The 27633-nt window shown below is 39.3% G+C and overlaps 1 protein-coding gene across 4 annotated transcripts in view; it reads right to left on the bottom strand.

The window, feature by feature from the left end:
- The window catches only part of nhsl1b (NHS-like 1b), a 106070-nt gene that overhangs the window by 63116 nt on the left and 15321 nt on the right, over nt 1-27633 (bottom strand). Inside the window, exon 1 of one of the 4 annotated variants that reach the window (XM_083562218.1) lies at nt 15012-15084. The exons of the other annotated variants lie outside the window; for them this stretch is intronic. Within the exon in view, the coding sequence (XP_083418344.1) occupies nt 15012-15069 (58 nt within the window). The 5' untranslated portion in view covers nt 15070-15084. Of the gene's footprint in view, nt 1-15011; nt 15085-27633 lie in introns of those variants that run through there. 4 annotated transcript variants of the gene reach the window in all.

Genomic DNA, 27633 nt, shown 5'->3' with positions numbered 1-27633 from the left:
AAAAAAAAATCTGAAAGTCCATGGTACCTGTATAACCACCCTACAACCATGTAGAGCAGAGCAGCATCTCAGAACTCACATCATACTAAACCTTAAGAAGTTCAAACTGCACAACTGATAAATAGGCAGGTAAAAAGACCATAAATAAACTAGATATCATCCATTTTTGATCTAATTTGTGCATTCAGATATTGCATTAATATGAACTTTGGATATGAATTACAGTCTGAAGAGTAGTTTATCTTCTAACCAATCAGATTTGAGAATTTGATTTTGAGAAAAAAAACGTTGTGGAATAATGTCATTAAATGATGGCCAGGATTGTAAAATCGCACTGGAGTATAGAAGAGTTATTCTTGACCCCAATTAAATACGTTTATTTTATTGAGCAGTGGAAAGAGGAGTAGGGCAAAAGTACAAAAAGGCACCTGGTGAGAGAAATGTAGTCTGGAGGAATGTTATCTATTCCCTAATAACGAAATCTATACAGAATCTGAAATCAGAGTACTGTAACCTATTACTCATTAGATGCTCTCTTATGTTCCACCCGAAACTTACATAATATGGCAGTTGGGTTTGTGTGTGATTTAGCTCCAACCCCTATGAACTGAGGACGGGACGGTGGTTTGTATATATGGCATGTTGCTGGACAAGATTCCCAGTTAGCTAGAATTATAAAAGTACATTCATACGCAAAATGAATAGACAAATTGTTTATTCATATAGATGACTCAGGAACTATGGATGCCGCACCTGTTTTGTAGAGAATATCCATAAGATCTGTATTAAGATTAGAGACAACCGATAGCTATAAGCTACAGAGTGACATGAAGCCACCAGTCCATCATGATGCCTAGTCACAAAACCTAAACAATGCAGATATACAGTGCCTTACTTCAGAGGTGGACAGGCACAAGGTTGTGTGTTCCTTGACTGTTCCTGTCGGCTAAAACCAGTCTGGCCCTCTCACCAGCACTCCTTTCCTGCCTACAAAGCTGCAGCTTATTGGCTGTTATTTGTTTTTCAATCCTAAATGCATGAACTCTGACTATTATGCATGAGGACAATCTGAAGACTGGAAGACAATCATTTTCTAAACCATTCTCTCAAACCAGTCTGTCTGGTCACACCAACCATGTCCAAGGTCAAATTCACTGGGATCAGTACAAACACCAAAACGGATGAATCAGCAAATGGACAGGTGTTTCTATTAATGTGGCTGGGATAGTATAGAGGATTAAAATTGTTGGAAATATAATACAAATCTGTGAAGGACTAATGTTAATGAAACCCAACTGACCAGGTTGAACAGTAGCAGCTAACGTAATGTACGAAAGGATGGCGAAAAGCAATACAATACTGACAAACTATATCTCTGTGCTGCGTTTGTGCTGGCTATGATGTTAGTGTTCACTGGTGTACGTGTTGCATTGCACACAGAAGAACATTACACAAAACAGATAGAGTCTTCACTGTCTCTAAATATGTATAACCACATGGTGACTGCCTGTAGCAGCCTGTAGGAACGTCAGAGTCACACAACTCTGTGCACTGTACTTTAATTTGCTTGGTTTTTGTCATGTTTTGACGTGCCTGCACACATAAAAAAAACAAACATCTGCGAACGATAATTAATCGCCCTTGTAAAAGAGTTCTATTAATTGAACTTATTGAAGAATTAATTGTTCCAAATCGTGCCATCGACTGATGTGTGAACTGCAACAATGCCTACAGATAAATTGCTCGTCTCAGACCCCAATACCAATAACCATAGAACGCAATAAATCACAGTTTTAAACAGGTCATGATGACGATAAGCGGAGTTTCTAAACTTTTCAAATTTCTCTACTTTTTGCCTAAGAAAATTATAAAAAGTAAAAAAAAAAAAAAAAGACATGCAGAACACTTCATACTTGGACATGTTTAACAGGGAAGTATACCATAATGTAGTGTATGGTTTTATACTGTAATGCTAACAGTGTTTGTGTTCATAGTGTGTGTGAGGATGTGTAAAAGTGTGTGTGTGTGTTTGTGTGTACAGGAAATGCCCTGAGCCTTTTCCTTCCAGCCAGAATGCCGGTTCATCCGAGTGAGCGCATTGCTGTGGAATGACGGCAGGGCGGCTTTTCTCACAGATCCGTCTTTTGCGCGAACACAATCAGAGGAGTTTAGTGCAGCCAGGCAGAACTAATAACACACACACTCATACTGCACACTCACACAGAGTTTCCGCAGGATACACCATGAGATGATGCAAAAAAAAAAATAATTATAAATTTGTCTATTACTATAAAAAAAAAATGTATGTGTGAAGTGAATAAATTGCTTGTTTCAATAAATACCATTAGTGAGATAGTTTACAAATCCTGTAGTGCGACAATTGAGAAAGAATGTATACAAATACTAAGATACATACAGTATATGAATATATTTTATTCATATATAAATATAAATTTGCCCCAGAAAAATCCGGACACCTGGTCATAAGTACGGCATGTGTTTTTGAGCATCGCATTCCACATTTAGTCGCAATTTTCTCTTCTAATTCCCTCCATTCTTCTGGGAAGGTGTAGATAGATTTTGGAGTGTGCTTGTTGAGATTTGTGCTCATTCAGACACAAGGGTGTTAGTAAAGACAGGCACTGATTAAGTGAGGTGAGAAGGCCCGGGGTGCAGTCAGTGTTATTATTCATCCCGAAGGCGTTTAATGGGTTTGAGGTCAGGAATCGAAAACAGGAGATTTTTCACTCCAAACTATAAAAAGCACATCTTCATGGAGCTGGCTTTGTGCACAGGGGAATTGCCGTGCTGGACCAGGGTTGGGTCTCATAGTTTAAGTGAAGGGAAATTGTTATTCTAGCACATCCTATACAACCGTGTGCCTTCAACTTTGTGATGACAGTTTCGGAAAGAAAGTCATATGGCTGGAAAAATGCTGTGTCCCAATACTTTTGTTCATAGAGTGGATATACTGCGGCTATAAAGCAGTTAGTGCTGAGCAGAGAACATTAAGTACAGCGATTTATGAATCGATTTACAGAAAACCAGTGAAGAAGTAGAGACTTTTTTCCTCCTGCATAACTTTAGAATTCTGACACAGACCAGAGGGAGAAGTGTTAATGTTACTGAGCAGATCTGTGGCGCTAAAGCAAGAGGTTCGGTTTTATCCCTATCCTCCCTTACGGACATGAGCTATGAGAGCTACAGAATATATCCTGAGATACATTCCTGTTTCAGTGCATGTTTTCTGGTTCCTCCCCCAAACACCTGCCAGTGAGAGGACTAGCCATTACTCCTGAACATGTGTGTGTGTATGCTGGTGTGTGTTCCATGGTGCCCTATGATGATGAATGGAGTCCTATATCCAGTGTGTGATCCCACCTCATAGGCAGCTTTTTACCTGAGATAAGTGCTTCAGCCCTGACCAGGAATAAAGTGCTTACTGAAAATGTATAAATTACAGGAAAAAAAGTGGCGTGCATATATAACTTTCAAAAATTGATTTCCAATAGGAGGTAACTACACATTTCAAATTAAGGTCCTTAAAGCTTCATAATAAACAGTCAGTGATGGTAATGTTTGACATTTTAAAACAAAGATTCTAATCTAAATCTGTGGACTTTTCCCCTTAACTTTTATTTCAAGTCGTTATATTTGTACGATCGCCCCGCAGCTGAGAAAAGCACGACCCTGTATCCAAGCAGAGGGATTTCTTTTATAGTAGAGTATTAACAGACCTGGCATCCCCAGGGAGACTTTGAGGAAAAAGAGAAGGAGGTGTAAGAAACTGGCAGAGAATTCTGCACGTTTTAACCATCCGTCGCCAGTGTCTCTGGCTGCCTGCCTAAAATCCTAACGGTTCTGTGAAGAGTTCACAACGGTTGACCACACACAGACAAATCCAGCATGATCTCACTAATCTTCCTGTGCTACAGCTGCACAACATGAGGAGGGAGAATATTTATCCAGCGTTCAACGAATAAACTAAATCAATCAGTTTTTGATGTAAAATGTTAGCTGTATCCTTCCTTAATTTTTCATGATATACGGATTTGTTGTATGTTTGTTGCTGTTTATGTGCTCATTGATTCATTAACAAATGTACGTTTTCGTCTATCAGCTAATGTACGTTTTATTTGGGAAAGAATGAAGACAAATTAAAAATAAAAAAGTCAAAAGCCAGTTAAATTGCAAAATCCACTGTTGTCACTTTACAATGAATACAAATGCACATATATTAAACATAAGATATATATTGTGTATAAATATTCTTTGGCTTCTAAACTATGAAAAATGTATTATAACTGAATGTATAACACAATCGGTATTACATGGTCATAGCACCTTGTCCTGAGTTTGATCATGTCCTAAATTCGACCTAGTCCAGAGTTTGACCTAGTCCTGAGTTTGACCTAGTCCTAAATTTGATCTAATCCTGAGTTTGATCTAATCCTGAGTTTGATCTAGTCCTGAGTTTGATCCAGTCCTGAGTTTGACCTAATCTTAAATTTGATCTAGTCCCGAGTTTGATTTTGTCGTGAGTTTGACCTAGTCCTGAGTTTAGAATTTCTTCATTATGGATAATATACAATATAGGATTCAAAATATGGACAAATGTTTGTGGACACCCGGCTATAAAAGTCCTGTAAGCTTTTTAAACATCAGAGTCCACATTCAGCCCCATTCTCTGTTATTATAACCTCCATTCTTTTGGGAAGATCTTCCACTAGATTATGGAGATTTGTGTTTATTAAACCACAAGGGCGTTAATAAAGTCAGGTATTGACGCTGAGTTCAGAGCTCTATAACAGGCCGTTTAAGGTCTTCCTCTTCAAACCATGTAAACTGAGAAAGCTGGTTTTGTGCACAGGGGTATTGTCATGCTGGAACAGGTTTGGGTCTCCTAGTTTGAAGGGAGGTGAAGGGAAAACTAAATGTTACTGCATTCAAAGACATCCTTACAATAAGACAATTATGCGCCTCTCACTTTGCCAGAACAACATATTACTGGAAAATTCAGGTGTCCCAATACTTTTGGCCATTTAGTGTATTTGAAAACAATTTAACCACAGAGTCTTTTATCTTTGTCTAATGGTCACACAGGGGTCTCTGCATGGACTACAATGCCACAAGCTGTACAAAGAGAGAGAGAAACTGTGAAGAAACTGTCACCCCCTTATAAACATAATAAAAGAGAAAAAAAAAAACAAGAGTAATAGCTGCCTATGTGCGTTGTGGTGGTCCGAGACTTCCTAATTCACTGCCTGGTCTCCCGCTTCTAAATAAGCACCACAGACAGCACACGAGGCAAGGCCAGGGCGCAGACATGCTCTCGATCTCTCTGTCAGCATCCCATACGCTTCTTTTCTCTACAGGGCCATTAGTGTCTGATTTAGGAGGAGGTGAAAGCAAGAGAGAAAACAATCGAGAGAAAGGGCAAAAGCGAGAAGCGAGGAGGGGGGTCAGGCCATCGTGTCTGGCTCGTGTTATGCTGATCAGCCAGACACATGGCAACCGTCTGTTAACCTGACAAAAGAGTGGCTGACACGCGGCCGTCCCTCTGCCTGCTACAGCTGCAAACTGTCTGTTACATTACGCACAGTCCGACACACACACACACACACACACACACACACACACACACACACACACACACACACACACACACACACACACACACACACACACACACACACACACACACACACACACACACACACGTAAAATGCAAAACGACCAAAATCATTTACTGCTTCATGATCCCAGATGCATGTAGTCAGCATCTAAACAGTGAAGAGCAGCTGATATCCATCACACTCACAGTCCTACAACTCAGCACTCAGGCCTGAACAGCAGCCTTTCAAACATCACACTCAAACATACAGGAGCTAAACAGTGTGAATTAACTCTACAAAACATCTGTCCATTTATGGCTGTGTTTAGAAACTCGATACCCAGAAGCCTCTTTTTGATTCTCTTTCACTCGCACACACAGCCCGGGGTTCAGTAACATTTCCAGCAGATTCTTCCCGGCCCATTTAACCCCCTATTTGAAATGTTGCCAGATCCAGTCTGTTTGCTTCGTTTAGCCCATTTAACTACACAAGGAGCATTGTGTTTCCCAACGGACCATTATTACTGACGCACCACCCGCTAAACTCAAAGTTTGGGATTATTTCAAACTAAAACATAAAGAAAGCACTGTACAGTATGTTTTACCTTTTTCTAAGAGTCATTTGAAATTTATTTTTATTTATTTATTTATTTTTTTTTTTTATGATTTTGTATTTATATATTTGATAGGGTCCCTAGTGGTCTAGCGGTTAGGATGCGGCGCTCTCACCGCTGCGGCCCGGGTTCGATCCCCGGTCAGGGAACCAACCCCAGCCACTCTCAGTGCCGGTCCCAAGCCCGGATAAATGGGGAGGGTTGCGTTAGGAAGGGAATCCAGCGTAAAAACATGTGCCAAATCAAACATGCAGATGATCCGCTGTGGCAACCCCTAACAGGAGAAGCCGAAAGAAAGTTTATATTTGCATTTTTGACACAGTTCAACATGTAAACAGTAAAAAAAAATTTTTACCAATTTTTATTAAAATGCCCGCTTGGTTAAATAATATATAAAATAATATGTAATAATATAAATTAAATAATAAAAATAAAATGGAACAAAATGAATGAATGCAATACACTTTTTTTTTTACTATACTGATTAAATTGAGTAATCAATTAAATTCATAAAAAAAAAATTTTAAAAAAGAAATGGAAATGGAAAAATGTAATTCAATAGTGTACATATATTAGACCCCATTTGGGTAACACAGAGTGTTTTACATTGATTTAATTTCCTAAAGATTTGTTCGACTTAACTGTTCTACTTATTTCAGCATAAGTTACACCTCTTCATTCTTTTGCTGAAATGATTCCTCAATAACTCGAGTAATTTAAATACAAAAAAAAGCACATGGAGAGCTGTGTTTCCCAACGGACCATTATTAGAAGATTCATCCCAAAGAACACAACAGAAAGTTTCCATGGTCAGGGATCATCTCAAACTAAAACATAAAGAAAACTCCATACAGTGCGTTTACATTTATTCAAGTAATATGGAATAGATTTTTATATTTAAATTTAACATTTTTTTATTTCAATATTTTGTGTTTGTATTTTGATGTATTATGGAAATCGATTGCATTAAATGGGTTTAGTTTTCAGATATTCTTTGTATGCAATTTCAGCAAGAAAAATTTACATTTTTCCTAAAAGGAAACAAATTACTTGTTCATTTTAAGAGACCCATCTTATTTTCTCTTGTATATTTAGTATTGTTTTTTTTTAAAAACAAAAAAGTACTTTTTATCCAATTGCTTGATTAATCGATGGAATAACCAGTTTAATACTCGATTACTAAAATAATCAATAGCTGCAGCCCTGATATATACCATAAGACATTTCTGTCCTGTTTTGGATCACAGATACAACACTACCTGATAAACAGGAGAGAGGAAAAAAAGCAGCCAGACACCAGGTGAGTGTATAAACTATTTCTATCTCATCTTCTAAAACTTCAAGGTCACGGAAAGAAATCGTCTAGACTTTGCCTAGCAATGATTCAAGATCTATAACACTCCACAATCAGCTTCAGAAGGCAGTGGAGTTTTTACAGTGTGCATCATAAAGTGAGTCAACGAGGAGAAAGAGGGAGCGAGAGACTACAATATATCACTAAAGCTAAACATAAGAACATAACATTACATGTCCACAAGCAAACACGTGCACACTAACAAAGGTCAGAGCTGCACATTGCCCACGCATTTCCACCAACTTTGAGTAGCAGCTCTAGTTTTCCATTTCCTCCCTCTCTGTTTTCATCTCTCACTCTCTTGAAAATGGTCTCTTTGTTCGCTGAGAGAGAGGGAAGTTTAAAGGGGGCTCCCACCATGAGCTTTAATCAGCAAAAGGCCACATTAGAGCCACTATCTTAAACCTGAGCCACACACACACACACACACACACACACACACACACACACGACCCCTAGTGTGTGTTTGAGCTTCTCCAATAACAGAACACTAATGTGTTTATGTTTACGCTGTGCTACAACAAGTTTCACCCTGAGGGATGGAGTAATTCTGTGATTGATGATTTTCTAATATAATTTATAATGTGTGCATGTGTGTGTGCTTGTGTGTGCGTGTGTGTGCGTGTGTGTTACAGACCACTACACGTCAAGAGCGGAAAGCAAATAAAATACAGGATTACTACTGTATGTTCTCCTAAAGACTGGATCCCTGATATACATCTTTTTACATCAACTACATCTGAAACTACACTGTAATAAGACTGTTTTAAAGAGATCTGCCCAAATACCTATCTCACACACACACACACACACACACACACACACACACACACACACACGAACATGACAGGAGTAGCTCTGTGACGCTTCAGCTCCCGAGTGTTGAAAAAGATGTTTATTTGGTGAAAAAGTATTATGTAATATATGGATCTGCTGTGGTGAGAAGAAATATATGAAGCGAACCGACAACAATGAAAAAGAAAAGAAAGAAAGAGAGAAGTGAGACAGATCTATTTCACTCGCCACAGGGCAGCATGACCTGTAATGTATTATAGGTAATAACTGAGAGAAGACGAAAAAGGGAAAGTCCGGTCTGAAGGGCTGCTGTGTGTTTGACACAGCTTCTATTTCACATAAAGATCCCCTCCCCCACCCCCACCCCCCCTCCGCGCGCACACACACACACACACACACACACACACACACTCAGACTAACCGCTATTCCAGCAGGACCTCAAGCAGATACATTACAGCATGTACAGTAGACATGGGAGTACTAAAGAGAACTGAATCAGACGAGAAAAAGCGCAAAAATTATTATTTTTTTCCCCAATGTTGTCTTTTAGAAAGCATGTGAAGACAGAGGCCGTTACACATGCACATTTGTCTTTCTTTTATAAGTGTGGTTTTTCCCACACCTAACCCAAACCCTGAGGTCATTCACACAGCTCTCATTCTATATCCAGTTTCGAGGACATTCCTCTCCCTCAGCCGAGCTGTGTTCACGGCTTACACGTCACCACGGCGTTAATCCTTCGCACTGAACTGAGGAGTGTCGGCAACTATTTCACATCAGAACTGAACTGATATCAAAATCAATGTGATTACAGATTTAGGGTAATTTTACTCATTTTCAATCATGTCAACTACATTTTCCCCTTTTTTCCCAAACCAAAAGCAGTTAGACAGAGAAAAGAAGGAGAAAACCAGATTCCCAGGAGGAAATCAGAATCAGAAAGAGCCTTATTGCCAAGTACGTCTTCAATTAAATTCTTTGGAATGTGTTTTGGTGGCAGAAGCAGTTGTGCATAAAACAAAATAAGAAAATATATAATAAATAAATAAAATGGTATTGCACTTTAAAAAAAATAAATAAATAAAAAATTATATATATATATATATATATATATATATATATATATATATATATATATATATATATATATATATATATATATAAAAATAATAATAATTTAACAGAATATAATATATAGATATATATAATAATTAAACAGGAAAATATAAAAAGAATAAATAAAGTGGCATTGCACTTTTTTTATACAGTAAATATAAATAATAGAACAGAATAAAATATTAGCTTAATATATATATATATATATATATATATATATATATATATATATATATATATATATATATATATATATATATATATATATATATATATATATATATATATACTAGCGGAAAGTACCCGTGCTTCGCTACGGAAGGCAGAACGCTAAGCAATATGGCAATAAGCAGTAAGCACTGAGCAGGACTGTATGATCAGAGATCAGAACGTAACGTCAACAAATAACGTACTACCCCTTTGTAGTACCGATACAGGGCAAACTACTTTGAAAATAATTTTTATCGTGCATCTAACATCTAATAAGAAACAATGTAGTAAGTTTCATGAGGATCCGTACTGTTATTTCGAAGAGTTTACAATGCGTGAGAAATCGCGTTTTTCGCGAGTTAGCCGCGATGCAGGGCGAATTTTTCAAAACCCTTTCTTAGTGAGCACCTAAGACCCAAGAGGAAGGTATGTTCCAAATTTCATTGCAATCCGTGCAGTGGTTTTTGAGATTTCGTGATTAATGAGTGAGTCAGTCAGTGGTATTTGAGCTTATATATATATACATATATACAGTGGGTACGGAAAGTATTCAGACCCCCTTAAATTTTTCACTCTTTTTTATTTTGCAGCCATTTGCTAAAATCATTTAAGTTCATTTATTTTCCTCATGAATGTACACATAGCACCCTATATTGACAGAAAAACACAGAATTGTTGACATTGTTGCAGATTTATTAAAAAAGAAAAACTGAAATATCACATGGTCCTAAGTATTCAGACCCTTTGCTCAGTATTTAGTAGAAGCCCCCTTTTGATCTAATACAGCCAGGAGTCTTTTTGGGAAAGATGCAACAAGTCTTTCACACCTGGATTCAGGGATCCTCTGCCATTCCTCCTTGCAGATCCTCTCCAGTTCTGTCAGGTTGGATGGTAAACGTTGGTGGACAGCCATTTTTAGGTCTCTCCAGAGATGCTCAATTGGGTTTAAGTCAGGGCTCTGGCTGGGCCATTCAAGAACAGTCACGGAGTTGTTGTGAAGCCACTCCTTCGTTATTTTAGCTGTGTGCTTAGGGTCATTGTCTTGTTGGAAGGTAAACCTTCGGCCCAGTCTGAGGTCCAGAGCACTCTGGAGAAGGTTTTCGTCCAGGATATCCCTGTACTTGGCCGCATTCATCTTTCCCTTGATTGCAACCAGTCATCCTATCCCTGCAGCTGAAAAACACCCCCACAGCATGATGCTGCCACCACCATGCTTCACTGTTGAGACTGTATTGGACAGGTGATGAGCAGTGACTGGTTTTCTCCACACATACCGCTTAGAATTAAGGCCAAAAAGTTCTATCTTGGTCTCATCAGACCAGAGAATCTTATTTCTCACCATCTTGGAGAACTCCATGCGGGTTTTCATGTGTCCTACACTGAGGAGAGGCTTCCGTCGGGCCACTCTGCCATAAAGCTCCGACTGGTGGAGGGCTGCAGTGATGGTTGACTTTCTACAACTTTCTCCCATCTCCTGACTGCATCTCTAGAGCTCAGCCACAGTGATCTTTGGTTTCTTCTTTACCTCTCTCACCAAGGCTCTTCTCCCCCGATAGCTCAGTTTGGCCGGACGGCCAGCTCTAGGAATGGTTCTGGTCGTCCCAAACGTCTTCCATTTGAGGATTATGGAGGCCACTGTGCTCTTAGGAACCTTAAGTGCAGCAGAAATCTTTTTGGAACCTTGGCCAGATCTGTGCCTTGCCACAATTCTGTCTCTGAGCTCTTCAGGCAGTTCCTTTGACCTTAATGATTCTCATTTGCTCTGACATGCATTGTGATTTGTAAGGTCTTATATAAACAGGTGTGTGGCTTTCCTAATCAAGTCCAATCAGTATAATCAAAAACTTCTGGACTCAAATGAAGGTGTAGAACCATCTCAAGGATGATCAGAAGAAATGTATAGCAGCTAAGTTAAATATATGAGTGTCACAGCAAAGGGTCTGAATACTTAGGACCATGTGATATTTCAGTTTTTCTTTTTTAATAAATCTGCAAAAAGGTAAACAATTCTGTGTTTTTCTGTCAGTATGGGGTGCTATGTGTACATTCATGAGGAAAATAAATTAACTTAAATGATTTTAGCAAATGGCTGCAATATAACAAAAAGTGAAAAATTTAAGGGGGTCTGAATACTTTCCGTACCCACTGTATATATAAAATAATTGAACAGAGAAATATAAAAAGAATAAATAAAAAAGTGTTTTTTAATTTTCATTATTGATTCAGGTAACTGTATCAATTGTAAATATAAATAAATTATATGGACAAAAGTACTGGGACACCTGACTTTCCAGCCATATGTGATTCCTTCCAACTTTGAGGCGCACAATTGTATCACTTGGACTTTGAGCAGTTCCAGCATGACTACCTCACCTCACCTCATCTACATCAGTACCGGATTTCTTAGTGGTTGAATAAGAACAAATAGACACAACCACACTCCAATATCTAGTGGAACATCTTCCTAAAAGAGAAAGGTTATTATGGAGGTTATTATAATGGCAAATGTTCAATGTTTTATAGTCAAGTGTCCACTCATTGACATGTTCACAGAAGCAGCTTTGAGATGACTTTGCCAAATGTTGCCTTTAGATGTTTATCAAATTATGGCTATAAAAAGATTCATGTGGTCCGCAGGAATAATCAGACTGGCTGTGGCATGCAAACAATGCTCAGCCGGTAATAAAGGGCCTAATGTGTGTTAGAAAACATTCCCCACAATGTTACACAGCCACTGGTTGACAGAAGGTTTGATCTGAGTTTGTGCTGTTAACACCCAATTTAGACCCTCCCATCTGCATGTCGCTGCAGAAACTGGAATTCACCAGACCAACAGATCACTGTTTTTTTCACCATGTTTAGATTTTTTAGCCTGAGTTACTCAGCCTGTGATCACGGCTGCTGCAGATCCTTGTTGTGGTTTTCTTCCCAACAACAACAACAACAAAAAACCCCAGATGAATTTATGTCCAGAAATCCTCAGAAATCATATCCAACCTGAACACCACTACAGTCCGGATTGTAGATGTGTACTCCTCCCAAATCAGCCCAGTGTAAGGAGATACCGCACTTCCTCCCTGTGTGGTCTAATTCAAAAACGGGTTAAAGATGCGGCCGGGTTGTTAATTTAGCTGAGCTTCATTCTCCATCGAGCTGAACGGTGCCATTCCCTTCACACAACCACACCACAGTTTCCTCCTTTTTCCTTGAGACACATAATCAGACCTCAGCATAACTATCAAAATGCACCATTTACTACACTTGGACTTTTTACCACTTTTTAACACACGAGTGCTACAAATGAATGACCTGCAGAATAACCCTGGGAACATTTGCATGCATTTACAATATGTCAAATCTGTGGAAGCATCCTGCACAACCTGCGTGGCTTTACGGCAGAGTTTAAGAGCCTGAGGGACAATTATAATAGTTAGAAACATAGAAAACACTTACCTGTGTTCAGCAAAGCCGTGACAGGAGAGATGATGCGCACAGCGATGTCCACACACGCATAGAGAAAAAGAGAGAGAAAGAGAAAATCAGAAACTTGTGAGGTCTTTCAAAATGAGAGAACGGTTGAGCAAAAATATTTTAGACACTAAGAATTAAAACATGATGTCTGAGATGCTCTAAAGCAAACCCAGTCACCTTTTTCAATTCAATTCAAGAACACTTTGAATTGGATTGTACAGTCCTCTTATTTGGCACATTGTACTGTATAACATATTATACAGAAGGTATACTGCTCGGTGCTATTTTGTCTGCACGGTCCTGTTTTGTACTATCTGTATGCACTGTTTTTTTGTCTTGCACTTTATGTGGCGAGGACACTTACTTTTAGCCCTTAGCTCAGTGTTCTGTTATGTAGCTCTACGTTGTGTGACGTAGCTCCATGTTGTTTAATTCAGTTTCCTAAAGAAATGTAGTTTCATTTCACTGTGTACTGAGTCAGCTATATATGGTTGAGATGACAATAAAAGCTTCTTGACTTGACTTGAATTCAATTCACTTTGGGATTTCTCTACATACAACAGTCAAATTGGAATCAGTGTGGCATGACGCGCTTGTTTGCATCAGAAATCGGAGCAAAGAATGGGAATTAAACAAATTTTAAGAAAGGTTAGGGGGGAGATTATAGCTCTTATAGCTGTATAACGAACTAAGTCGTGCGCAGCAGTGTCTGAAAGTCCAAACTATTTCTCCCTTGATGAGATCAGCAATAAAGTTCTTTACAAACCGGACAGTTCATCATCTAGATGCAAGTCCTTTTTTCTCCCCCCAAAAACGATTTATAGGTTGAGAAAACTTATTACAATGATTAGTCAACTGAGCAGGGAACCCACTGTTTTTGTGCATGTGTGTGTGTGTGTGTGTGTGTGTGTGTGTGTGTGTGTGTGTGTGTGTGTGTGTGTCTGTTATTTAAAAAGCATAAGAAAGAGGAGTATAAACTTCAGTCTACCAACTTTGTTCTTTCATTTTCTTATGAGTGTGTGTGGTGTGCATGTTGGGGTGATTTGAGGTTCGGTGAATACGAGTTGGAGATTCTGAATGTGGTTGAACTACTGCACAAAAAAGGGCACATTCCTCCCAGCGGCAGTGCATTCCTGCCCTGCCAAATCTGCACGGGTCAGAAGGACAGGGTAAAACCTGCTGCGTTAGGCTAAGTAACACACACACACACACACACACACACACACACACACACACACACACACACACACACACACACACACACACAGGCAATCAGACAGACAGACACACACAGATAAGACAGTGATAGACACATAGACAGACCGATACAATAACAAAGCACACATACATACAAAGTCACAGACACAAATGTTTGAAGTCACATATATCATTAGGACATCTGCATTACAGCTGTTAACTGATGAATGAATGGAACAGGTATGCAGAACTGATAGCAACACATGATGGACAAACGAAAGAGGAATTTGTGCTCCATCATTCTTTCAGGGGAACAAGAAAACCGCACTGCTCTACTACTAATGGTGCCTGACGAAAAACAATCAGACAGATTACATGCTACCTCTTAGGTGAATGTACACAAATTACACCACGTCAATCCGAGAACTCGTATTTTTCTACAAGCCTGACTGTCAAAAACAAAAAGTCATGGTCGCTGCCACTGTAAGTAATTTTTTTGTTCATGATACAAACACAACTTAAAAGCAAAGTGCTTCTTATTCTGTCCATTTTCTGTGCAAAACTACCAACAAAAGTAACCATCTATAAACGCACACACACATATATACACACAGTCTCTGGCACACTTCAGAAGCATACCTGAATAGGGGCTCCTCCTCTTCCTGAGGCCCCAAAAACAGATCCCTCTCACAGGCATGACCGTGACCACTTATCCACTCGATTTCCACAAATACACACACACACACACACACACACACACACACACACACACACACACACACACACACACACACACACACACACACACACACACACACACACACACACACACAGGACTGGACTGGACTGCAATTCAATGCACATGAATACACACACATATAGCAACTGCTATCACCGTGATGCCTAGCTGCATGCATGGATGGATGAGGCACACACACACACACACACACACACCCACACACACCCTCCCACACACACCAATAAAGAGTCTCCCTCAGACAGAAAGAAGGAATGGGGAATTAAGACCTGACCACGGTGACCCCCACCGGGCAGGTTGCCACGGTGATGCCCGCACTATCTAGGGAGACACGTGGTTGCTAAGGAAGGGCCCCTTATCTTCCGGCCAAAATATTCTAAACCAAAAACTAAAAAGACCAAGCCCTTTTAATTGCTGTGCAGATGTACAGACACCTAGAGAAAGAAGACCGATGCTCAGTCCAGCATGGTGTTCCTGTACCACAGTCATTCTTATTATATATGAATGTGGACTTCAGACTTGTTGTATTACTTCAAAGCACTGTCACTCCTTTTCACAGTTCATTTCTCCAAGTGGAAATTTTACTCAAAACACTAAAACTGGGAACTTTTTCCACAGACTACTCAAACTAATTGATCCTGCCACATTTACAGCTCTTAAGCATTTCATTTTTATTTATTTACCTTAAAAAAAAAAAAAAAAAAAGTTATCAAAATAACAGTTCATTACATTTTATAATAACTGTATCATAGTGTGCTTTATCAAAAATACTTTATGTATGTATCTCTGTAAAGCATGTTTGGTTTGGGTTTAAAAATACAACAGCATATTTAAAAATCCTCAAGCTGATTCCTGCTGTGCTTCTTTGTTTATGCATCAAATGAAAAAATTCAACTGAATTCTGAACTTGAAACACTAAACCACAGCTACCAGTAATTTCTCTTCATTGAATAACCACTATGGTTTAATTTGTTTTTGTACCACTGAATAACGTGTGGATTTAGTGGAACTAAATCATCAAATGACAAAAAAAATAAAAAAATCACACCATAAATTCCAGGTAATTCAGGTGATCAGATGTTGAACCACTTAGCTGTAAAACAAACTTTTATTCTATACTATTCACTGCCGGTGATCACACTGCGAGAATTTAAACATGGAAAAAAAATGGCAGATTTCGTTCACAGATTACCACATATGAAACTGTACGAATTTGTCTGTTAAGAAATACATAAATAAGCTCAATTCATGGAGGCCAAGCATTTAGTTTAAGCAGACATGAAGAATCCGTTTCACAAATCACAAATTTGTTTTTTCAACATTTCTATAGTCTTCAACAAATAAACACAAAGAAATAGAACAGATTTTGAGAAAGCTGAAAAAGAAATTTGATGTTAACAGGTTTTTGAACACTTGTATAGCCTGAAAAAGAAGAAGAAGAAGAAGAAGGAGGAAAAGAAGAAGACAAAGAGGGCACTCAATGGAGTGTTAAGCACTTTTGGTCCTAGGCCTCCTAATAGTAAAACATAGAACTTCAATTGCCCCTCCATTGCTTGTCCCTCTAATTAAGCTAATAAAGGTTCTCTGCAATAGCGCACACACACACACACACACACACACACACACACACACACACACACACACACACACACACACACACACACACACACACACACACACACACACACACACACACACACACTGTTTACGTCACACTCACTTACTCTGTCACATCCTTAAGTTTAGTACTGTCAAGAACACTGAAAGTTCCAGGCATATGGGGAGGGACTCAAGTTGAAGAGATTTCAGCTGAATGGCACCATGGTGTCTAGATGACCCCGAATGCCTGTGGTCTCACTTTGTTGAATTAGTAACAGAGAAACCCTCCCCAGCTCCTGCTATCCAACCATCCATCCATCATTTACCCCTCAGGCAAACACCCTTCATTCAGTATTCTGTTGCTCGAGGAGTTCACCAGAAATTGCAATATGGCAGGCTTCATAAATAATGCCCATCCCAATGCACAAACTGATACAAGCTTATCGACAATTAGGCTGCACAGTTTTCCCACAGCAGAGGGATTACTGCAATATTTACCTACACACTGACTACATACCTCAGTGTAACACAAAACCTACGCAGAGTGGTTCACTAGAACATGGCTACATCGAGCCGTCAACTTCCACAAGCACTCTTCATCACTGTGACCAAGTGCCCCCGAGTGCCACAGACATGATGGAGTGCAGAAAGACAGAAAAAGCGAGGCAATGAAAGGAGCTGTGTTCTATAGAAAAGTGCTACAGAAACAGAGGGAATGTCAGACAGCCTTGGCCCCAATAGCAACATGACTCACTGAGACCTTGACATTCCTCCGTGTGTGAACGTGTGTATATTTTCATGGAAAGAATACTGTGAAAAATATCTATGATCTCTCTGTGTTGTGGTTTCCTCCCCCAAGCACAACGGTGCTCAAAAATATAGGAGATAAGTTTCAGCACCCGCGATGCAAAAACCAAATCAAAACAAAGCGCATTTCCCATATACGAGCAGGAAGTACAGGAAAATACTGCACTCTGATAGCCTGAGCAGAAACAAAGTGGCCATCAGAACTGCAAATACTAGGAACAAGTTCAAATATTATGTAAAGTTTGTGAATATTAAATAATAAATACAGGAATTTAAGCATGTCAGGCACAGGTGCATTAAACATGCCATGATGAAGGAAGTAAGGCGGGATATTCAACAGTCGATTTAAGAGAAAAAAGTTAATATAACATATAGTTCCAGCATTATCAAGGAATCATGCTATTTGTTTTACTGCTCACAAGGCATCATGAAACGTACACTATATGCACAAAAGTTTACCGACCTTAAGATATGCTTTATGAACATCTCATTCCACATTCAGTCTCCTTTTACTGTTATAGTAACCTCCACTCTTCTGGGAAGATGTTCCATTAGAGTTCGGTTGTGATTGTAGAGATTTGTGCTCATTCAGCCACAAGGGTATTTCGTAAAGCCAGATACTGAAGTAGGGTGAGAAAACCTGGGGTGCAGTCAGCGTTAAAATTAATCCCAAAGGTGTTCAATAGGGTTGAGGTCAGAGCTCTATAGCAGGCCGCTCATGATCTTCACTACAACCGATATAAACTCTATCTTCATTGAGCTTGAGTTGCAGCATTATCACGCTGGAATGGGTTTGGGTTTCCTAGTTCAAGTGAAATTATGATGCTACCGCATCCAAAAACATCCTGTCCGATTGTGTCTATCTTGTGGTTACATTTTGGGGAGAAACCACATATGGCTGAAAAAGTCAGATTCATCCCAATATGAGTGTAACCCAAAGAGTGAGTTTCTCTTAGTGACACAGTAAACTATCAAATGGTTCAAATCATATTTGAATTTTACTTTGTTTTCAAGTGAACAAATTGTAGTCTATGCCCAGCTTCTGGCTCCCAGTATAGCTCACCCATTATACTGGCTTTAAATAGAGCTCTATTTCTAAGTGCTCTACAGCACAGTGGATATAAAAAAGACTTAAACCAAGTTTGGTTATATGAGTTATGGAACAAAGTGAAACCAAGCCTGTTTGAGAGAGTATTATTGCTGAGGGAGTGTCACTCTCTAGTCCACAGAGCAAACCCAAAGCCACAAATGGCAATGAAAATTGACTGTTTAGAGGTTCTCCTGACTTCTTCTCCTCATCTAGATGCACACAGTTTAGTTGACAGCTTAAATTGTCTTTCTGGCCTGCTGGCCTTTGTTTCCAGTCAGTGTTTCTACAGTCTCAGCAAAAAAAATGAAATCAGGCTACAGGCCGGCTACTGTATGTGTGGCCATTGACAAAGCTGCAGGGTGTTTATTTTACTAAATGTTTCTTTGAATTAATTGCCATCTCTGATGGGTTCCAGGTGCCAGTCTGTGGAACATGTGGAAGTCAGAGGTGCATCTCTCCATCTTAGTGGATGTGGCTATGTGTATATTGAGGCGTCTATACTGAAGAGGGGAAACACACCACATGAAAGCGCGTCTGGGTGTGTCCCATATGGCTCGGGGGTGAGAGGGGGTTGGATGGAGAGATGGAGGAAAGGAAGAAAGACAAAATGAAAGGAAAAGGCACTCTGATGTGCAGAGGCCCCAGTGCAGGGTGCAAAATAAGGAGCTATGGTGGTGTTCAAACCCAACACCACCAACCTCCCCCCCCAACACACACACACACTGGGCCAATTAACACACAATGTTATGTTGTTAGTGAGTGTTCCTCATAAACTCTCTCCTCTTCTCCCATCCAAATCTCTTTACTGCTCTCTCTTTTTTGTATGTTAAAAATGCCAATCAGTGACAAACCTGGAAAAGAACAAACACTGTGTATGAAGAAAACGATAGAACGGCTTAAAAAAAAAAAGGCGAACGATTGAGAATGAACTATAATATCTTAACAGCAATATCTTTATTGTTGGTAAACATGTCCAATCACCAGAACTTGAATGATGATCTCCCGATAGGGATTTCCTATTGCACAATTTTATGAATAAAATGTGTTTATATTGCAGTCAGAACTTTAATAATCACTTACCGACCTTTTAGATTGGAATACTGAACGGCAGTCTAGGATATAATTGCTTTACCACATATCCACCATCTGCCATTGTAACTTTTTGATTGGGTGTCAAGAACTCCTGATATATCCAGTTTAACTAAAACACTGATAATAGACAGCCTAAGTGATATAAAGTTTATCATCATAACGCCATATAACACCATTATAACGCCATATAAAGCAGGAAGCTAGCAGAAAACCAATGAAGGACAGGAAGAGTAAATAAGGAATAAATAAGAATGCATGAGAGATAAATCAGAATAGTAGATGTGAAAGACACAAAGAAACACGGTAGCATCATGAGCACCAGGTTAACGGTATCAGCAGAGCCATGTTCCCTGAGGAGTCAGAGCCCAGGTTTGACTGATTAACCCTCTTGCCCCTGCTTTCCTCCAGCAAAATGTGCACACACATCACCCAGAAGCTTGTGGAGAGAGGATAGAGAAGCTAATGTACTATGCTTAACAGAAGCAAATCACTCTCTCTCTCTCAACACATATAGACACACACCTAAACCCTGCCTGAAAGACATTCTATACAGATTAATTGAAGCGAAACATGAGATCAGTCTGTCTTCAACTTCCCATTCAAACTTCAGCCCAGTCAGGATACAGTAATATTGACCTCAACACACACTCAGGGGAGGGTGGGGGTGAACCGAAACCATACTCACTGGTTCATCAGAGCCTTAAAACTAGACAATGCAAAGAGCAAATCCCATCAGCTAATCATCTAGACTCATCTGCAAGTTATACAAAATATCACCTTCACACCCAGATGTGCTTTTTGAACATACACTTCCCTTTCCATTCCTCTGGGAAGAATTTCCATTGTTTTTTTGGTTGTGTTTTTTTTTTTTATGTAGGATAGAGTCTGATTCATTTGAAAGATGTTTAGTGGGGTTAAGTTCAGGTCTTCTGCCAATCACTTGAGTTCTTTCACTCAAATTTGGACCTTGCTTTGTGGGTTCAATGCAACAGCGTACAGAGACATTCTACACAATTATGCGCTTCCGACATTGTGACAACATTTGGGAGATGAACCACATATGGTTCCATGATCAAGTTGCTCTTTCGGCTGATGCTTTTATCCAAAGTGGCGTACATTCGAGAGTTATTACAACTGTGCAGTTAAGAGTTAAGCCCCTTCCTCAGGTACCCTTTTAGTGTCGGTGCCGACATTTTAATCTCATGACCTAGTGATCTGAAGTGCAAAGCTTTAACCGACTTTACTTTAACCAAACTGCCATTGTAGTTCTTCTAGAGAAAGTGCTCAGAAAAAAATAAATAAATAAAAAAGTATGTGTGCTTTTTTTTTTTTTTTTTTTTGAGTAATAACAGTCAAACACACATTTCAGACTACTTGAATGCTTTTCTCTCTTTACACACACTCGCAGTGTTTGACTGGCAAATGCAAACTTGCCTCGTTCAGGCATACAGAGGTTGTGAGTTTGACTAGAAGAAGATCTGGCAGCATTTCTAAAAGCAGTCTTAACACACACACACAGACACACCCACCACCACCACCACCATGTGCAGTTGCATTTGTGCTCCGGAGCGCTGCTGTTCTGTGTTACACAAGCTCATAAACACTCGACGATTCATGCCTAAAACCACAGAACCAGTATTACTGCTTCCTGCAAATAAAATGTGTACACAGCTTGTCAATAACACATTTATATATTTAATTTTTACTTCATCTATGTTGATGAAATAAGGCATAGGAAATAGGAGGAAGAAAAAAAAAAAGAAGACGTGCAGCCCACCCGACAACGGCCCCCCCCAATACACACGCTATTTCACCTGTTAAAAAACATGCTAGTAAGTTGTACGAATCTTTCGTAAAGAAGTGTGTTAGATTTGCCTTACAGTCTGGAACACTGAGCAATTAAACAGTGTTGTTACCTACAACTTAGGTTCTTTTCTACCTAGAAACATGATCCTATTCGAAGAATACGGTACACATACACGATGTAGACAAAAGTATTGGGACACTTGGCTTTTCCAGTTATATGTGGTTCTTCCCCAAACAATTACCACAAATATGAAGGCGCACAATTGTACAGCAAGTCTTTGAATGAGGTAGAATTCAATTTTCCATTCGCTTGAACTAGGAGGCCCAAACCTGTTTCAGCATGACAATGCCCTTGGGCACAAAGCGAGGTCTATGAGGATATGCTTTGCATGGTTGGAGTGGAAGATCTTGAGTGGTTGCTATAGAGAACCTTAGGGATAAATTGGAATGCTAAATGCACATCATCACCATACATTAATGCCTGACTTCACTAAGACCTTTGCAGCTGAAGGAGCATAAATCTTATAAAATTATATAAACAATATTATATCTTATTATATTTTAACAGCAAATGGGACTTAAATGTGAAATGGGATGTCCATATAGTGTACATTACATAAGTGGTGCATAGAGTTTAAACCACGAAAAATCCTTATTCCGAAGAGCAGGCTGATTTATTCATGACACCATGAACTCTAATGTTTCTGAACCTAGTAGCCTTTTACACACTTCCATACGAATGGCTATATACATATTTATATAGTTGTCAGACTTGAATTCCAGTCTACTCCCCCTTGACAATCCATACACAGCTGTTCCAGCAGTGTCGATGACCTCGTAGTACGGCAAACTCAAAATAGTCAAGCAGCAAACTGTGACAACGAAAAAAAAAAAAAACAGCTCATTATTTTTAGTTCTTTGTAATCCCACAGGACTTAACAATGTCTGGAGAAATAGCCAGTTTCAGAGCCAAAATAATCAACAGGCTCATTACACGGCTCATCATAAAAAAAATAAAAATAAAATCATAAAATAAAGACCTGGCCACCCACGAGCCTCCACACCCACGTTCTGCACTACCAGCAAGAATGAGGAGGGTTCACGAATGCTTTTACTGCAATATGATTTTTACTGACAAGACCAAGTTTCCACAAAAACTATTCTTCCTGAAAAACATCCTTTTGGACAGCAGTATCCAGGAGCCCCCACACAGCTGTGTAGGAAGCATGTGTCTGTGTGTGTGGGAGTAAAAGTGAGCGGCCGAAAGAAAATGTACTACTCACCTTTTCCATTATGATTTCCTATATGAATGAGCTGTAGCTTTTGCCTTTACTTAAATCTGCAGTGTGGTACGTGTTCATGTAACGAGTTCAACAGGAGCCGCTCGCTATTCTGCACGCTCAGCACTTTTTAGCAGAGCAAAACAAAAAGAATGTGACAATTTGCACCCCATAAAAATTAAATATTAATAAAAAAAAAAAAAAAAATAGCTGGCACAACAGATTTTGTTAAGCGGTGTTGAGAAGCACGCTGTGGTCGATGTTTGCACCCCGTTTACACCTGATTTACAGATTTGATGGAAATGACAAGAGAAGCGCCAAAGGGCAGAGGAAACCTGTAGTGATTGAGAACATTCATTGAATTGATTCACTGATTCCAGGCTTTGAAAAATTTGACCCCAAAGATTTCATTCTACAAAATGATTTGCGTCGTTCAAACGCTGCAAGCAAAATGTATTCAGCATCGAAGTGTTTCAATTAGCAGGACAACCAGCGGACACTTCATTTGCTTTGAATTTGAATCTGTCCTGTCAAAACTGACCGAATCATCAGTTTATGTTAGTTTGGATGTTTTGTTTGGAGGACATAATACCTAATATTTCGCTTCTGATGTAGATTATAATGACAGATGTCAGCAATGTAAACCTTAAGTTTAGTATATTTGATAAAAATGGCTTTTTTTTATATTTAGAAATATTTGATAGCTTTAACTAGGGCCGCAGTTATCGGTTATTTTAGTAATCGAGTATTCCAACGATTTATCCAACGATTAATTCTAATGATTGTAGCCCATTTCATTTTTAATGTGTAAAGATTTCTGGCCCTACAGAGGAGTGACGCTGTCGGATTAGCAAAGCAAAAAAAAAAGTTGGAATTGCGAGAAAAAAGTCTGTCCCTTATTTTGGATGTGGCGAAAGCGTGCTTCCATAGTGTTTACCTGTCCAGAGCACTCTGGAGTTTAGTAGGTCGTAAGTCAGTAATAATGGTCTGTGGAAAAACACAGTGCTCTGTGTCGAATAAAATGGACTAAACGAAAAAAATAATTTGCCTCGATGCATTTTTTCATTCGAATTACTCGAGTTACTCGAAGAATCATTTCAGCTCTAGATTTAACGCTTTTTTTCTTAATAATCAAAATAATCCACTAATCAGAAGAAAATATCAGTAATGAGGTAAAAGGGGTAATGAATTGCTTTTTTTACTTACATAATCCACACATTCTTACAAGTTCTACAAACGGTCCTCAACACTTCTCATAGAGGCTGTGGCATTCAAACAATGCTTGAGTGGAATCAAGTGCCCTAATGTGTGCTAAGAAAACATTCCTGCCTTAAAATACACCAGCACTGCCAGTCTGAACTATTGACACAAGGTAGGTTTGGTCCACATATTCATGATGTTGACGCCAAAATTTATATTCATTAGACCCTCTTTTTCTTTTACACAATCTTTTTTCTCTTCTCATTCAGTCAATTCAATGTCATAGAGTCTGTTCAGTCTGATTTTTTATCTTTGGTGACAGGAGTGGAACCTGATGTTTTCTGCTGTTCTAGCTCGTTCTGAGATGCTGTACTGCTGACCAGAACAGTGCTTAGGAATCAAAAGTAGCCTTTCAGTCAACTAGGACCAGACTGGCTATTCTCCTCCGACCTCTCATTAACAAGCTGTGACATGTGGAACTAAATGGTTTTTGTTTTTGTTTTGTTATTTACACCTTTTTGTGTAAACTCTACAGACTATTGGCCCAGGAAATAAGCAGCCTGTCAGGCACCAACAACAATGCAACAGTAGACTCAGTCAGCCAGCTGCAATATCCGATGTGAACATTAAATGAAGCTTTAGACAAGTATCTGTATATATCTGCTGTCTGAATGAAAGAAGGAAACAAATAAATAAATAGAAAACAAAACATCCAGTGTTCGCCATTTGTTTAAATGTGGTTGGTGTGTGTGTGTGTGTGTGTGTGTGTGTGTGTGTGTGTGTGTGTTCTCTACTCCAAACATTGTCAGAGGTACAGTGGGAGGGTTTCTTAATTTTTCAGTCCCAATATTTCATACTAATGAAAGGTTTGGTTGGAAAAGGCCACACACATTGTTTATTATTTTCTTTTGCTAAACTAACCCACATGTATGTTTGTAAAGGCTGGATCTTACAAAGAAAATCCAGATAAACATAGGTTTGGAACTGCAAAAATAAAACGCCTCCATGAAGCCACCACTCCTCCTGACTGAGCGATTAAAGGAAATCTCCATGTTCGGTCAACACAAAATCACAGAGGCTAAAAGAATGGAAAAGGGAAGTGGAAGAGAGAGACTGGCCTTGAGAGGTTAAAGGATAAGGAGAAACAATACGAGTCCGAGTGACAGATGTGCTGGAAAATCCAGAGTTATTTTTACTGGCCATGGCAGCGGTGAGGAGCAGAGCATTGACGTGCCTCGATGGGCTTTGTGCTCCTGTAAAAGGAGCCTGCTTCACCTGCTGTAGGGCACCACACACCCTCACGTAGCGTCCACACAGGGAGAGAATTATTACTTTCTAGGTGTGGCACATGTGCTACAGTATGTGCAGTATGTAGCTTGTGTTGCCAACAAAGTTTGTTTTATAGAGAACAACGGTGTGACAGGAATGTGTGCAATAGGGATTGTTCTGTGGCGTGAGGCACAGTGCTTAATGCAGCATGCGTACCAGCAATTGAACGGACAAATCTCCACTTAACACGCATTCATTTCACACTCATTTTTGTTGCGCTCATAAATTTAGGATACAGAATTTCAAAAAGCTAATTTGAATCTCAATGTCACACTTAAATACCACATACAAAACCAATAAACCGTTTCCTTTAAGGTATATTATTTTGCAGAGGAAGTCACAGCTGGACCTGGACCTGATCTAGAACTGGGACTGTAACTAAAGATACACTATGTAGACAATATTTTTGGGACACCTGACTCTTCCAGCCATATGTGGTTCTTCTCCAAACTGTTACCACAAAGCTGGAGGCACACAATTGTATAGGATGTCTTTGGATGAAATTTTCCTTTCACTTGAACTAGGGAACTTAAACCTGTTCCAGCATGATAATGCCCCTGTGCACAAAGCCAGCTTTGTGATGATATAATAAACATGGGTAGGAATGGAAGCTCTTGAGCGACTTGCTATAGAGCTCTGACCTCAACCCTACTGAACACGAATTGAAACGCTGACAGCACCCCAGGCCTCCTCACCTCATCTACATCAGTACTTGTTTAATAACACCCTTGTGACTGGATGAGAACAAATATACACAACCGCATTCCAAAATCTAGTGAACATCTTCCGAAAAGAGGAAGTTTAATTTGGAGATTTTATAAAAAATGGGGACTAAATGTGGAACAGTAACACAATAAACAAAAATGTTTGTCCATATAGTGTAGCTTCCTCGCTACAGGAGCCAATTGTTGCAATAAGACAAAAGGTAAATGACGGCTATAAATAGATGCATGTGGTCAGCAGCAAGGCTCGGGGCCCTTGTGGCCGAATGAGTACAAATCTGCATGGGCACACTCCAAAATCTAGTGGAACACCTTCCCAGAAGAGTGGAGATTATTGTAAGAGCAAATAGGAAATAAATATGGAATAGGATGTTCAAAAATGTGATATGTAAAAGACTGTAGAAAGATCATTACTCATAATCTTACAGTCATGTTAGTTCTCACTCTCCAGTGTTTTGTATTGTTTTATAGAGTATAATCACACTCTTGATGTCACCCAAATGAGGATGGGTTCCCCTTTTAAATCTGGTTCCTCTCCAGGTTTCTTCCTCATAACATCTAAGGGAGTTTTTCCTTGCCACAGTCACCATGGCTGCTTATTAGGGATAAACACACATCGTTCACCTTAACTGTTAAATTCTGTAAAGCTGCTTTGAGACAATGTCTGTTGTGAAAAGTGCTATAGAAATAACCTTGACTTGACTTATATATATATATATAAATATAGATATAAATCGCAATCACTTTAACAGGAAATGTTTTTTTCCCGTTAATGAGAACATGAGAGGGGGATGAGGAGCACACAGCTGAAGTATGAAGTAACTAGCAAACATGTCAATATATTAATCTGTCAATAACTAACATACCCAATCAAAAAGAATCAATAGAAACCCTACAGACTATCAACCGATTATCTCAGATATTAGGGTTGCACAAGCCAGTGCATTAGGAAGGGACTGTGCCAAATCCAATGTGCAGATCACAGATCTAAATTCCATACTAGATCAGTCGAGGCCTGGGTTACCAACGACCGCCACAGGAATTGTTAGCCAATAGGATACCCGAAAAAAATTGAGCTACTGTTGCCCAAAGGAGGAGAAAGAGAGGAGAAAGATGTCTACAGAGACAGCAGGGAAAGGAGAAGTGTACTATTAACCTACAGTGTTATTATCACTAGGTTTGAACATTAATGCAAACTATTCTACCATGAAGAATGTGTAAACAATGCATGCTCATAAAGGCCGAATGTTCACACTCAAGATGGCTTCCTCTTCACCTTTGACCTCAGCCTCAAAAGAGGCTGTTTTACCTCCTAATCCGAGCGCACTCCAGCAGGCCACACTGTGACATGATTAAGATGGATGTGGAAAGCTTCCGTTGTGTACAGGGAGAGGCTGAAACTCGATGAATGGCTGTCAGTAATAAAGAGGGTGGCTCAGGAAATGCTTACTGTTTTCAAACAAGGTCAAACAAATGAAGTTTAAGAGTTTAAACAATAGACATCTGTTAGTAAACAGCATGCTGAAAGCTAATAAAGCAATCTATACGTCATCATCATCAATTATTAAAAGATGCGGAC

This window comes from Silurus aristotelis (assembly GCF_946808225.1).
Source record: "Silurus aristotelis genome assembly, chromosome: 15".
NCBI classification, from domain to species: Eukaryota; Metazoa; Chordata; class Actinopteri; order Siluriformes; family Siluridae; genus Silurus; species Silurus aristotelis.
This window is presented reverse-complemented; position numbering and strand designations above follow the sequence as displayed.